This window comes from Prosopis cineraria, unplaced genomic scaffold, assembly GCF_029017545.1.
Source record: "Prosopis cineraria cultivar Desert tree isolate PC_DT_omini unplaced genomic scaffold, ASM2901754v1 PC11, whole genome shotgun sequence".
NCBI classification, from domain to species: domain Eukaryota; kingdom Viridiplantae; phylum Streptophyta; class Magnoliopsida; order Fabales; family Fabaceae; genus Prosopis; species Prosopis cineraria.
In genome coordinates this window covers 6523295-6538335 of record NW_026555342.1, presented here as the reverse complement: position 1 = coordinate 6538335, position 15041 = coordinate 6523295, and the positions used below count along the sequence as shown (strand labels likewise).

The 15041-nt window shown below is 33.2% G+C and overlaps 1 protein-coding gene across 1 annotated transcript; it reads left to right on the top strand.

Annotated features, from left to right (window-relative positions):
* The first annotated feature begins 2555 nt into the window (after positions 1–2555).
* Positions 2556–7591, top strand: LOC129286840 (uncharacterized). Its single transcript, XM_054922909.1, has 7 exons — positions 2556–2668; positions 2811–2861; positions 3266–3383; positions 4404–4880; positions 5534–5680; positions 6405–6820; positions 6928–7591. The coding sequence occupies exons 3-7, from the start codon at positions 3272–3274 to the stop codon at positions 7540–7542; spliced, it is 1767 nt and encodes a 588-aa protein (XP_054778884.1). The 5' UTR covers positions 2556–2668; positions 2811–2861; positions 3266–3271; the 3' UTR covers positions 7543–7591.
* The last annotated feature ends 7450 nt before the right edge of the window (positions 7592–15041 follow it).

The following is a 15041-nucleotide window of genomic DNA, read 5'->3' as shown; positions in this document are numbered from 1 at the left end:
CAATGCCGACTAGGAGCGAATAATTGACTTTTATTGAGACTGGATAGACAATGATGACCAAGACGGGGCCACTAACTTCCACCAAAATCAAATAGATGGCAATGACTAGAGCCGGACGGCCGACTTCTGTAACAACTCAATTTAAATTTTAATAATTAATTTAAATTTATTAAAATTTTAAAAATATTTAGATATAAGTAGATTAGTAAAAGATAATTATTAAATTTAATTTAAAATATAATTTTAAATTAATATTTTTAAAAATTATTATTATTATTATTATCATCTCATTAATTCATTATCAGGAAAGAAGAAAAAGAAATATAAAAAGGGGGAGAGAGACTGAAAAATAAATAAATGAAAGAAGAAGGGGGTGGGAGAAACGGAAATATATCCGTTGTGCGCAAGTGTATAGATATATGTGGAAATTATTTTAAAAAAAAAGGAAAAAAAGGAGCCACAGGTGAGAAAAAGGGCCTGGGACCCACACTTATTTTTTTTAAAAAAAATATCATCCACCCAATTCCTTTTTCATTGTTCCGTCCTGTTTCCATGTGCTCTTCGTTCCGGGACAGAGAGGCTACCCCAGGAGGGAGAGAGGGGGGTGCGCAGGAATGGTGAGAGAAAGCTGATTCAAGCCTCATAATAAAATATTTTAAATGAGATTTTAATTTTTTTAAAATTATATAAATATTTTTAAAAAAATTAATCATCTAAACTTTTAGATTTTAATCTTGTGATGGTAAAAAATTTAAAGTCTGAAAGAAAAATAAATTTATGATAAATAAATGTGATTGTTGAGATTATTAGCAATATAATAAATATTTTAGAATATGAATTTATTAATGAAATTTGAATTTGAGGCTTATAAGTTAAACCTCAAACTTACATGGACATATTTTTGTTAAATCTAAAAATATATATTAATTTAATTTATTAAGGGTTAGATAATTATTTAGGATGAGAAACCTATTACTATAAATATAGAATGATAATTCTAGACTTGAAATTAAATTTATAATTTTTAAATATTTTTAGATTCAAATTTATAAAATAAAATGAAAAATTTTGATGATAGAAATTGATTTAGAGATTGATTTTACCTTATTAGTATTTACCGATGATTAAAAGCAGAGTTAAAAATTTTACTTAATGGTACTAACTCTAGCTTTATATTAATCATGGGATTAGATGTACAACTTGGATTTGGATTTTCAAATCTAAATTTATATATATCCAAAAATGATATAAAAAGATTTATCCCAAAAAAAAAACAATGCAGATTAAAAACTTAAAAGGAGGAAAGCCATTTGTGCCGGTAGCAAAAAAATAAAAGTCATTGCCACTTTTCTTCATTTATTTCTCTCTCTTAACTTAGTATTAATTATTTCAAATATTCTTAAACTTAAAATTTAAAATAATATATTGGTAAAAAAATTAAAATAACATAGATCATAAAAAAAAATTAAATTACTTATTATTTATGATTTATTACTAGAGTATGCCACAGCTTCTAATATCTGTTACATTTTATATTAATATATGGATGGATAACATGCCAAATTGCCATGTTAGCAAATGAGAGAAAAAATAAATAAATAAACTTTGGAAAATACAAAATGGATCAACAGTTTTATTAGAAAAAATAAGTGGTTTTTGAAAACAAGGCTAGGTAGAAGTTTTAGGGTTGTAAATTACATGAATGCAAACTTAGCGTATATACAAGACATGTAGAAATAGAACATTATCAACCTCTGTTAAAAAAGAAGAAGAAGATTATCAACCAACTACTGCTCCCTTCATCTCTAATTATAAGTTTCAATTTTCAACTTTGTTGTGCTTCTAATTTTAGATCTCATTAAAAAGTTCTATCTGTAATTAGGATTTTTTCCCTAAAATATCCCTTATAAATTATGGCATTTAATTGAAGACAAAATTGAAGAGAATAAACAAATTTTTACACATTAACTAAATTGCAGTGTTTTTTTATTTATATTTAGACTAGATAAATTAGGACTTATAATTAGACACTAATTGTGATTTATTAGATTTATTGAATTTATTCCAGCAACATGAGCTTTTACGATTTGAAAAAGATTGTCTATGCATTAGTATTATATTAAATGAATTTTAAAGATGGATAAATATTACAATTTCTTTTTTCCCCTGCCACATTCTACATAAATATATTTGCCAAGGCCCATGGCGGGGAGCAGCGGTTGGCCACTGAAAAATTGGCTGCTTGTGAGTGGCATCTAGATATTAGAAATTAAGGGGGGCCCCACTGACACATGTAAAGACGTCATTCACTGCCCATCCATTTCTACAGTTCCCAAACCACGAAACATATAATGCAGCATGCTTTTGTTTGTATTGTATTGTTTTTGTTTTTTTTGTTTTAATAAAAGTCTTTACGCACCCCTCACGATACGCATTCTTGTTTCATTATTCAAATTATTTATATTTTTCAATTTTAATAAAAAGATAATTTTGTCGTTGACTTGACCAAATACTAGTCTTCCTTTTATTCTTCTTATATCACTAAGGCAACATATGACAGAGCAGATCTTACACTTCTACCACTAAACTAACAGTCTGCATTTGATGTTGGAAACAACAACAGCGGCAACCACATGAACTAATTCATGGAAATCTCTTAGGATTTCAGGTCATTTGATCTTATTGCTCTAGTTTCTTTCACTTTTCCTCATAATTTCTCTGTTCATGTATATTTTCCTAATTAGGCACCATCACCTTTTCTATTGTCCTACAGATTTCTTACTTTAGGTTTTCCTGCTCATCTTTTTCAGGTGTATATTTGCTGGAGAAACAAGAATCCAAATTTCAATTCAAGTCTTGAGGTTAACAGAACTTATTAAATATGCAAACGTCTTGGTATATTTTAGGAGGAACAAAACATGTATAGTGTATATTTAAATAGCCAAAAAAAAGGCTAAAAAAGCTGTATTAAATTCATGATATTTTTCTTTCTACAGTACTTTTATTTTGGAGAAAGCACTTTTCACCAAAAGAATTGTTAACAAGATCAAAGGGCACTACTATTCATTGTTACAAAGTTATTTCAATTGTTTTTCTGTCAGAAATATACGTCGGACTAGATTTTAATTCTAGAGAGGCACATGGCCAAAATTACTATGAGAATATCGAAAATACATATGACAAATCTAATAGGAGAATGGTTTGGTATGTGTATAAAAAAACTTTATTTCTCACTGGAAGGAGGTAATCTGTGTTTGCTTTACAGTGAAAAATGACTACATCAGATGCAAATTCAACAACTAGCTCAGAATCATATCAACAGCTCCAAAGGGCTACTTCGGCTCACTTTAGGAGTCCTTCCCTTCATCTATTGTCAGATACAGGTAATATCTCTATCCATGATTCATCCTATTTAGAATAATTAATATTGGTATTCATTCTATATGTTGATTCTGTAAAGGGTATAATATCAAAGTATGGATCTGTAAAGACAAAAGGTCAGAATCTGTAAAGGGTCTTATGATTTGAGATGGTGCATGGGTTATAAAAAGTGATAGAAAGAACCTTACACATCTCTGACCTTTCATAGTCCGCCTGAGAGGCTTGTAGAGTCATTATGATAACTACAGATTACCCCAAATGACTAACTATGCCATATTTTCAAGGATTATGATTGCTTCCTTGTTTTGTGGATGAGTTCCTTGATTTCTTGTTCACAGCTCACTGTGTTGAATGGGCTGGTCTCTACTGTAATATGGCCTTGCCTATATGGGCCTAATGCTTTATTAAATTGGCTTATGAGTAGTGATTAGGTATAAAAGGTGAACACTAGGGTCTAGGCAGGGTGAGTCAACGAATTTGGTGATTTCTCCACTCTGCATGGTTCTGCTCTATTCCCTTCCCTTATTGCTCGTACTCTCTTCTCTTTCTTGAGAGTAAGTTATCTTTATTAGTTATAGACCTTGTCATTTGTAGCTGAGAACAGAGTTTTAGCTGTGGCTACTTCTGCAAATAGTAATTTTCATTAAGATTCAGGATGTATTTTCTGTGCTTTCTAGAGTTGATGTTGTGTAGGTTAAGCTCACCATAACATTCATGTACCATGTCTTGAACAATCTGCACTGATGTCTAACACCTACACCATTGTCAGGTAGCCCTATCTGATTTCAGGTGTTTCTAATCAAGCTTTTTCTTATTAAACATCTATGCAGTAACCTTAATCTTTCTCTTTCTCATGAGTTACACCTGTACGAATGATGACAGCAATACTTCTAATTAAATATCAGCTACTTCATGTGAATCAATACTGAACTTCCTACTCCCAAACACAAAGAATCCAAGGATTCTAAATAAATCTGAATCCACTGAACTATTTTTTTTTTTTAATGTGTTTATTGTTTCAGAAGAGTCAAGAGAGAAATACCTCAACCTTGGTGTACCTCTTTATAAAGCAGCATTGAAAGGTGATTGGAAAGCAGTTAAGCACATCATAGAACAAGATTCAGCGCTGCTGACCGCGGCCATTACAAAGGGTTGGTTAACAGTTCTTCATGTAGCAGCAGGAGCAAACCATGTCCACTTGGTAGAGGAGTTGGTGAAATTAATGAACGAGAGTGACTTGGAGCTCCAAGACTACAAAGGGAACACTGCCTTCTGCTTTGCTGCTGCTTCTGGGAACACAAAAATTGCTGAAATAATGTGGCAAAGAAATACACTCTTGCCAACAATTAGGGGTGGACAAGGAGTGACACCTGTAGTCATGGCTGCTTTACAAGGGAAAAGTGCAATGGCATGGTATCTATACCCTAAAACTTTTGAAATGTTTGGAGAATTGGATTGGATTCTGCTGTTCTTCATTTCTATCAACACTGGAATTTATGGTAAGTACATGGTCCATAACCTGTCAATCAATATAGGGTGTCAGACAAAATAGTTTATCTGAGGCTTTAAAGTTGTTAAACATGTCATTCTTTATTGCTTCCGATCTGAAGATCATGGGGAAAATTGAGATAATAGCAATTACGCTTGAAGTAAACGTCTCTTTTCACTATTATATAAACGCTTTAAGCTAGTCTTTGCTCATGCCTGTGCTAGTTGGTCTGACAAGCTAGCTTTTGCTGTAAACTTGGAGGCCGGAGGGATTTGGTTTTTGGATTAGTCAAGTCATATTTGCTACAAGCATGGCAGAGATAGAATATGATTTCCCTAGAAACATGAAGCTTACATATTTCTTAATTCAGTTGGTAAAGTTCAATAGATAACCATCCAACAATTGATGATTGGTCAAAATCCAAATAATGGATTGTAACATTTATTATTTTCACCTTTCCTAAAATTGCATTGTGAGAGCACTCCAACTTACTTGTATGTATGACACCACTTGATGTATCGTGTGAATCATAAGTACCTCATGTGTTGCACATATCTAAAGCCTTGTATGAATTGTAACCAAGGAAGTTAAAACATGTACATAAGGACACCAACAATTATGAATTTGAATTTGCAATTCAAACATTATTGGAACATTTTGCAGATTTAGCCTTGGAACTGCTACGAAGGAGGCCGACATTAGCCTTAGCTCAGGATGGAAACAATGGCACAGCTTTGCATGTCTTAGCTCGAAAACCTTCAAATTCTGGTCACCAGAGTTCATCATATCAAAAACAAATCATGAAGTCCTGTGAGTGACTACAATCAACACTATCAGGAAAACTAAATCATTTAGACTATGAAATTTCACTTTCCATCTATTTTGCCTGGTTATGTTATTTAATGGGCAGAAGAATAAGTAATTGTTATTCGTGATTTCTTGAAAGAAGGAAAGAAGGGCGGTGAAAGAACTTGCCATTAATCCTTGCTTAAAAGATTCTCAAGAAGAAAACTGTTCTGTTCTTTCTCATTCTTATTTTCATTTCAAGCATTGGCTGAATCTAATATTAAAAGCAAAAGTACTCCAATCATCCTATTCATAATTGTTGATACGAGGAAGACACAATGCTAAGATGCTTCACTCATAAATAAAATGTATTCATCCAAGGTTAAGACTAGGGATAGATTGTCAAGGACCAATTCAACTCAAAACATCAAGCAGCAATGTGGCAGTCTTTCTGTAAGTTCATCTATAGCTATATTGCAATCTCCAATTTGCCCTTCATTTGAATGTACTTTAGGAATAAGTGTGGATACAGTTCCACCACACTCTAATGCAAGGAGGTGGCAAGGATTATACTCTGGACTGCTTAATTAATGACTCTTACTATGCTAATAGCAAACTCAGAAGTTTGAAGTGTGAAGCAAAAGCTTGGCAATATTTCAAATGCTATCAATATAATATACTTTCTGGTATTGGTTTTCTAAGATGAGTTCTTCATTGTCTTACTTTTTCGTCACATGAATAATTCCAGGTGTGAAGCAAAATCTGGTCATTGAGCTTGTTAGGAATATTTGGAAACAAATTCTTCTTCTAGATGAGTTGAGCATGATGAAAGTCATAAGGGAACCTTCACAAGTTATATTCGATGCCGCTGAAGTTGGAAATTTTGAGTTTCTAGAAGAGCTTTTGAGCTCTTACCCTGATTTGATGATGGAAAAGGATAGCAGAAACCGAAGTATAATTCACCTCGCTGTTTTGCATCGTCATGCCAGTATCTTCAATCTCATTCATGAAACTGGCCCAAACAAGGATTCCATAGTTTCTTCCCTGGATAGTAATGATAAATGCAATTTATTGCATTTTGCTGCAAAATTAGCACCACCAGACCGACTTGACTTGGTTTCAGGAGCAGCTTTTCAGATGATGCTTGAGCTGTTATGGTTTGAGGTATATATATATATCTTCGCCTTAACTCCAGCCTGTGCTTAAAAGCTCAATCTTCTTTCACTTTCTGTTTGCATGTGGCATAATAAATTCATGGTTCGATGTGGCAGGAGGTGAAGAAGATAATGCAACCATCAGCGATAGAGATGAAAAACTCTGAAGGCCTGACTCCTAGCGAATTATTCACCGAAGAACACGCAAAATTGCTAAAAGAAGCTGAGTCTTGGATGAAGGGAACTGCAAAATCTTGCATGGTTGTTTCAACACTGATTGCCACAGGAGTATTTTCTGCTGCATTCACCATTCCCGGAGCCAACAACAACGAAACAGGAACACCAAACTATTTGGAGAAACTGCCATTTCTGATATTTTCTATATCAGATGTGTCTGCACTTATTTCATCCTCAACCTCCATCCTCATCTTCCTCTCCATCCTTATCTCACGTTATGCAGAAAAAGACTTTCTCAAGTCACTGCCATTGAAGTTGGTATCTGGGCTCATAGCACTGTTCATCTCCGTCATGAGCATGATGATAGCTTTTAGCAGTGCCTTCTTTGTAACGTATTATCATGGTGTCAAGTGGGTCCCTTGCTTCATTTCAGTACTTGCATTCGTTCCGATACCCTTGTTCTTGTTCCTTCAATTTCCTCTCGGGTTTGATATACTCTATACCAAATACTTCTGTAGGTCTCTGTTTCGACCAAATAAACATATACTTTACTAGTTACTCGACTCAATTCTGTGTATGCATGTTTAAGTAATGAAGTTATTTATTTTGGTCAAAATTTATCATGTCAGTGCAATTCGTAATATTATATACAGTATATTTTGGAACCAAAGCGCGACTTGAAATCGCATGAGAAGCCTCCAATCGGATTATAATGTCCAGTAGACCATATTCGTATTGTATAAACCTGTCAACACGTAAATGAGGCTATGTATTTGATTTAGGATCGGATTACTTTGTTGTATATTATTGAGTATATTATGGAATGCTTCATTGTGAAAGGACTAACGTTAAAGGTGTGCAGGGAGAGTTCTATATATTAAATTTAGACTGAAAAATAATATTAAAAAATTTACAAAACCAATAAAAATAATATGATTATTACAAAAATATTAAAATAGTATAAAAGTAAATATGTCCCAGAAGGCCAGAAGCCCTGAAAAAACCACCACTGCAAAGCAATTTTAAACTGAAATTTAATATTGTAGAAGTTAAAAATAATAACTGGGGAATTGGGCGAAGGGTGTGTGCTGTGCCTTCTCTACTGCCGTTTCTGAGATCCCTCCATTTGATTCAACGATAAGAAACAATTCATTAATCGAAACGACATCGTTTTAGTTGAGCAAATCCTAACCATTTATTCACACAACGAATCCTAGTTGTTGGTTTCTTTTAATTCCAGATCCATATCCCTTCCCAGTTTTTCGACTTCCAGCCGAGTAGGAGATTGGCGCTGTTGTTATTCTTCCTCGTGGGATTGAGACCGTTGTTTGAAACGACGATTTCCGCCACGGATGCGTTGGGGAGAATTTTGAAGTGGCAGAAATTGTTCTGATTTTCAGATTTAGATTTAGGGCTCAACTTGCTTCTTCGCCATTGAAGGTGGTGATGTTTTAGAGGTAAAGGTTTGGGGGGGTGTGTGTGTGTGTGATCGTCTTTGAATTCATCAAGTGTGTGTGTATGTGTGTGATCGTCTTGGAATTCATCAAGTTCTCTTGTCTTCTGGTCATTTTTCTTTGTAGTCTCAATTCCTTAAGGCGCCTTTGCGTTAGTGCAGTGGATACTCCAGCTTCTTAACTAATCTTTTGTGATCTAGTGATTTTCAGTACAGAGAATCTGTTAAATTGAAACACATAAAGACTAAAACACAGATGCATTATTTATCTATTTTGCCAGGTGCGGATGTCTTTTACCAACCTAACGAGGAAGACGAGGGGCTTAAGTTAAAATTGCTGATGGCTAGGAATATTGGGCATAAGCATGTGCAGGATATACTGTATTAAAATGATAAGTGAATTGTCTCTAGCCATTGGATGAACTGGATGGATAAGATAAGGAGCATAAGGGGCAGCGTCAAAAACACATTAGACACCCCTCTTCCAGAATTATTCTGGTAGATCTTCTGCAAAATATTAAATGAGACTAATTGATGCTGTACGTGCTATATTATAAGAAGTTAAAAACAGAGATAATTTTTTGTATTAAAAAAAAAAACAAAGATACTTTCATCAATTTAAAAGATAAATAAATTAAAAGAGGACAAATACGGAATGTTGCGGAGGTGTCCGTTAAACTCCGTTTTGACCTTTTCGCCGCTGACGACGCGCATAAAGGCAAAATTTGATACGGGACGGGAAACTTTTACTGATAAATTAATGTAACCATTTTTTTTTTTTTTGTGATGCACGTACGATTTTATTTAGTTCCTAGAAGACAATTATATTGGATATAACAACACATGATAGAATATTCAGTTTGTAGAAAAAAATATTTGGGCCAAATATTAAGTCCGGAGTATACATTTAATGAATAAACAAAGTTAAAAGAGGAGAGATATTGAATTGAATGTAAAGTTCTGTGTTTTGACTTTCCGAATATGAATAACGGACAAATTTGATGATAAGCGTGTGAAACTGACAATCCCCAACGTGTTCCGGCAATGGTTATTAATTACAAAAAGCTAACAAAAGTACAAGGCGACCGATACAAGAATTAAGCAGCTTTGAAATGATAACAAATTAAGAAAGAGAATAAATAATAAAGAATATAATTAATCATATCACAATAAAACATACAGATGCAACGACATCCATTAATAGTTGTTCCTTTTCACCGAACCACTTTACTCCATTGTCAACGACGCAAGCTTCATCAATCTGCATGAAAATGAAATCCAAATCAAAACCATGCATAAAGTACTGCTTCTGTACCTGGTGATCGATGGAAACAAACACGTAAAAACAACATTGCCCGGCCCAACTCAAGTAGATGAATTTTGCGAACATAAATCTGTAAATCTAAGCAGAAAATCCATCTCAAAAAACTGAGTTGTTAGGTGCAGGAGAGATTCTTAAACTTATAAGCCACGCATTACTCCTTGACATGGAACTCATAACAATGAATCGGATCAAAATGGAAATAAATATTGAGCTCAGGAACAGAACGGAACCAACGAAAAGAGTCATCATCGACTGGTGGAAAAATGATCCTTGGTGTTTGGGGTTCGAGTGCCGGGTCTTGTGGAGTTATTAGAGCCCTGATGAGTCCGAGGTGGCGGCCTAGTGGTAGGGCAAAGAATGCTCTGGATGTTGATGCTTGCAGAACTCATATTTAGGGTTCTTCTTCTTTCAACGTCGAACGGTATTGGTTAAGCAGAAAGATCAATGATCGTGAGAGAGAGAGAGAGAGAGAGAGATAGCTAGGGTTTGCTGTGAATGAAGCTTGATGAGGAATTTAAACAGATACCGGTGTGTATTTATAGAGAGAAGCCCAGCCACGTATAGATAGGCTATAAGGTGGCTTAACGTGGAAGCAAGTGATCGATAAGAGGTTGATGAATTAGTTGAGTAATAAATGGAGAGAAATTTACAGGGAAAGTTCTGAATATGTTTCGGGCTCAAGCAGACGACCGGCTTAACTAAGAGAGACAGTGTTAAACCGCGTCGGTGACAGCCGATGGTATGGTGTGCTGGCATGCGGTCAAGTCTTGCATTCAGTTCGTTAAGTTTTCATGCCATGGGCGATGACTTCGAGGAACGTAGACTGTGAATGTGTGAACCCCCATACCATGGGTTTGATTTCCCCGTCATATCCGCGAGGTCTTTCTAGTATTGGGTTTCGGGTCCGGGTTCGGTCTCGACAGCAACCCAGAAGTGGGGAAGCTTCTTTACACCACGCGTCGTGATTGCATTAGATGAAGCTCCGAGTTGAACGGTGGGGCAGAAGTGGAGCCGATGGAGGTTGCTGCCGAGGAAGCAGAGAGCAGGAGCAAATCTTCGAAAGTTGAAATTTATAAATTTCTGTGAATTTTTTTTTTCCTTTTGATATTGCTTCCATTTTATTATTTTTTCATAAAACATAAATTTTTCTCTCTTTAAAAAAATGTATATACTTCATGAAATTTATTAATTTCAAACTTATCAGATAATTCATTCTCTTTAATTTGTAAATAAGCTTCTGAAATTGCTAGTGAACGAATTAATTAAACCATAGGAAGCTTATTGGAGGAAAATTAAATTAAATTGAGTACTATGAGAAGTAAATTGAAAGCAACCTTTAGGATTTAAAATATTAATTTTCCTTAACAATATATTAATTTTAATTTATATACATCCTGGCCTGTTTCAAGTAATTCCTTCCCTGGGATAATGTTGTTATGATTGAATTGACAACATTCTTCGCTGTCCTAGTCCTAGCTAGTTTAAACCCTGCATAGTTAATTAATCATCACAATCATAATTAATTAATCAACTGAATGATTGATGTCGCTGACAACACAAGACTGAACAGGCGGCTTTGAATATACGGCCAAAAACAAAAAGGAGAGAGGTGCGAATACTATATAAAGACGTACAATCTTTCACGTTGAAAGTGAAATTGATTCCTCAGTAGCCAATTAAACTTTATCTTATTCAAATGATTCCGCACAAAAATAACAATAAAACAATACCGACAAGAAGGTTCTTTTTCTTTTCGGCCAGAGACAAGAGGGTCCTTTCAAATATTGAATATCTCCATTATTGGAAAAGCGGATGCGGACAATAAATTGAAGAAATACAGTTATTTTCGCTATCAAGTTTGAGATGTATATTTGGGGGGGGGGGGGGGTCACACAATCACACTAGACACATATCTATACGTAAAATGAACAAATTAAGAAAATCAATAAACATATCATTGACCCTATATAAGCAGATTTAATTTATTTTCTTGCGTTGTTTATTGATGAAACCACCCTCCACATTGTGAGTCATCATTGATATCTATTGGAAAAGATATTTTAAGTGTGAACACTATATTTTATACGAATATTTTTTAAATTTAATAAAAATAATAATAAATTCAACCAAAAAATATAATTTTAATAATATAGATAAAATAAAAAAATCTTTAATTAATAGGGTTTAATTTTATTTTAACCTAGACAATATTTTGTTAGTTAGAATTTTATTTCTTTTAATTCATTAAAACAACCAAAATAATAATAATACAAAAATAAAATTTAATCCTTTTTAAGATTGTATTTTTTAAAATAATAATAATAAAATAAAGAAGATAAATAAATTTAATTGGTCTTCAGAATCAATTTTAAAAATGAAAATATTGTTTAAATAATAAAAAAAGGAGAGAGAGTAATGCGCATGCATGAAGGTTTCCCTCTGATAAACACATGCATGTTGCAAAGGAAAGAAGAGGCAGGTGCAGAAGAGCAGACTCACACACACACGAACACAGCAGACGAAACGCAGAAGAAAAGAAAAGGCAAAGAGAGAGCGAACTCACACACACACGAACACAACAGATGGGAATGCAATAGAGACCAGCTGCAGAGAGAGAGAGAGAGAGAGATGCGCATACACACGAACACATTCGGCCACACACAGAAAAAAAAAGTGAGAAGAGCAAAAGCGAGAAGAAAACGTAGAGAACAGCAGGAAAAAGCGAGAAAGGCAGAGAAAAGGGCTTCACTTGGTAGAAGACTAGCATGAACAAACGAGAGAGAAGAGGCACAGGTGTGGCTCTATCCAAGGTCACGATCAAATTTTAGAACACAACACATAAGCAGAGCAAGAAGGGTAAAGCATATAAACTCTCTCATCACACGCAAGCTTAAAAGAAAAACTCCTTCCCTGCTTCTACTTTGGGGTGAAGACGACAAAGTAGAGGAGAGGAGAGAAAAGACCAGATCGATAGTTCAAGAAAGGTGGCGTTGCATAGGAAAGACGAGGCAGTGTGCTAAAAGAGAAGGCGGAATTTGGCTGTAGATGTGGTTGCCCTCGTGATTCAGCACCCTTGTGGCAGGATAGAGAGACTTATCACTACTCAAGAGGTGATAAAGGTCTTGAAGGCCAAGAAGCTTGCCAAGAGACGAGGAAGGAGAATTACTGTGCAGGAGAAGTAGCGTCCTGTAACTATAAGTGAGGAAGGAGAAGACGAACAAGAAGAAGGCTGAATTTCTGTACGATGCCATTGATGGTAGCAATGAATTCTATAGATGCCCAGTTGAGAAATCTGTGAGGTCGTTGATGAACGTTCCATTTACACCGGAAAAATTGGACTTGGAAGCTGACTTTATTAAGGAGGCAGTTAAGGAGAAGATGGTTCAGCTTAAGGGACATAAGTGAGGCATGCGTAGGCTGTCATTCATTTAACAGCCTATAAGTAACAACTCTGAGCTTATCCACTCCTTTAATTTCATATTCATTGTTTAGGCTGTTACTATTATTTTTCTCTATCTGTACTTGCATGGTTTTTGTCTGATATTTTGCACAAATGTTCCTTCTCCTGTTTAGTTTAATCCCTAAAATTTTCATTATTTTTGGACCCCATTGATACGATCAAATACGCTAGTTTTAGCAAATTGGTCATGAAAAGTTTTCCTCTGTTAGATTGTTACAGCTTGATTCATATATTTTTACATGTTAATATAGAGGTGACTTTAATATGAACTTCTATATCCATGACACTCTTTAACTGTTGTTTAAGACATAAAATCCTTATGATTTTTAGATCTTATTTACTTATTCAATTACATTAATTTTTGAGAGTTGGTCAATAAATCGCATGTCAATTTTTATAGCTTAATTGGTGAATTTTTCTATTTCTATATAGAGGCATTCTTAAGCTGAATTTTTATATCAATATTTCTCTACATGTGCAATTTGATGTACAAAACTTTAAATTATCATTTTTAGAGTTCATTTGTAGAGTGAAATACAATAATTTTTGGATGATAGATAGGAAAACAGTGATATTCTTAAATAACCAATGTCGCAAGAGAAATTTAAAATTTCCTTAGGCATTTAAAATGATCATCTACTGTATAAATTAATAAGATTTCATTGGTATGAAAATTCAACTTGTATATAATAAACATGAGTTCTGATGGCCCATCATTAAAATTAACTCTCTTTTTATAATTTAAATCAATAAGATATTTAAGTCTCATATGAGATTTCAAGAATTTTCATAGAGACTTAAATTAATCATATCATTGTGTGAGATAATAAGTCCTTGCAAATATAACTATTCTCAATTTATATAATAAATAAATAATTTTTGTAAATAATAATATAATACACATTTTTAATAAAGCTAATTAATTAAATTAATGTATTTAGATTATAATCACATTTACTAATTAGATCTTTTATTCACATGAGATTTTTGAATCTCTGTAAACTTCTAAAATAATTATATTATCACGTGAGTTAATAAAGCTCCATGGGTATAATGATTAGAATTTTACATAAAAAAATATACATTATATATACATGCATAATAAATAAATTAAATTAATAAGAATATATTTAAATAAATTTAATTATTTTCTCGTGTGAGATTATGAATCTCCACAGATATTTAAAATAATTATACTCCCTCCGCCCTAAATTATAAGGTACTTTTGAAGGAGTTTCTCTGTCCCAAAGTGTAAGACACTTTGGGTAAATTAAGGTTTAATTAAATGCATTAATTCTTAATTTTTATCACTTCTCTTTTCAATGCATTAAATGATGGATATTTTGAAAAGTTTATATATTTTTTTCCTAAAAAGATAAGGTTGTTAAGTGTATTTAATGAGGTTTAATGTTATGTGAGATTTTATCTAAAAATATATCTTATAATTTAGGATGGAGGAGTATTATTGTATAAGTCAATAAGGCTTTACAGGTATAATGATTAAGAGTCCTTAAAAAATATATATAAGTTTAAAAAAATATTATTAATATTTAAAAATATAAATAAATAAATCAAGTTGTTAAACTCTTTTATCGTGTGAGATTTTAAAATCTCTACAGATATTTAGAATACAATTATTATCGTATGAGCTAATAAGGATTTGTAGATATAGTGGTAAATTTGTAATATTAAATATAAAAAAATAATTTAAACTCTTTACCTTTTTCTTATTTCAAAATTTCAAGAATAGAGAAAATAATTAAAATTAAATTACTTTTTAAAATTTAAAATATACATATCAAAATTTTAGAAAATTG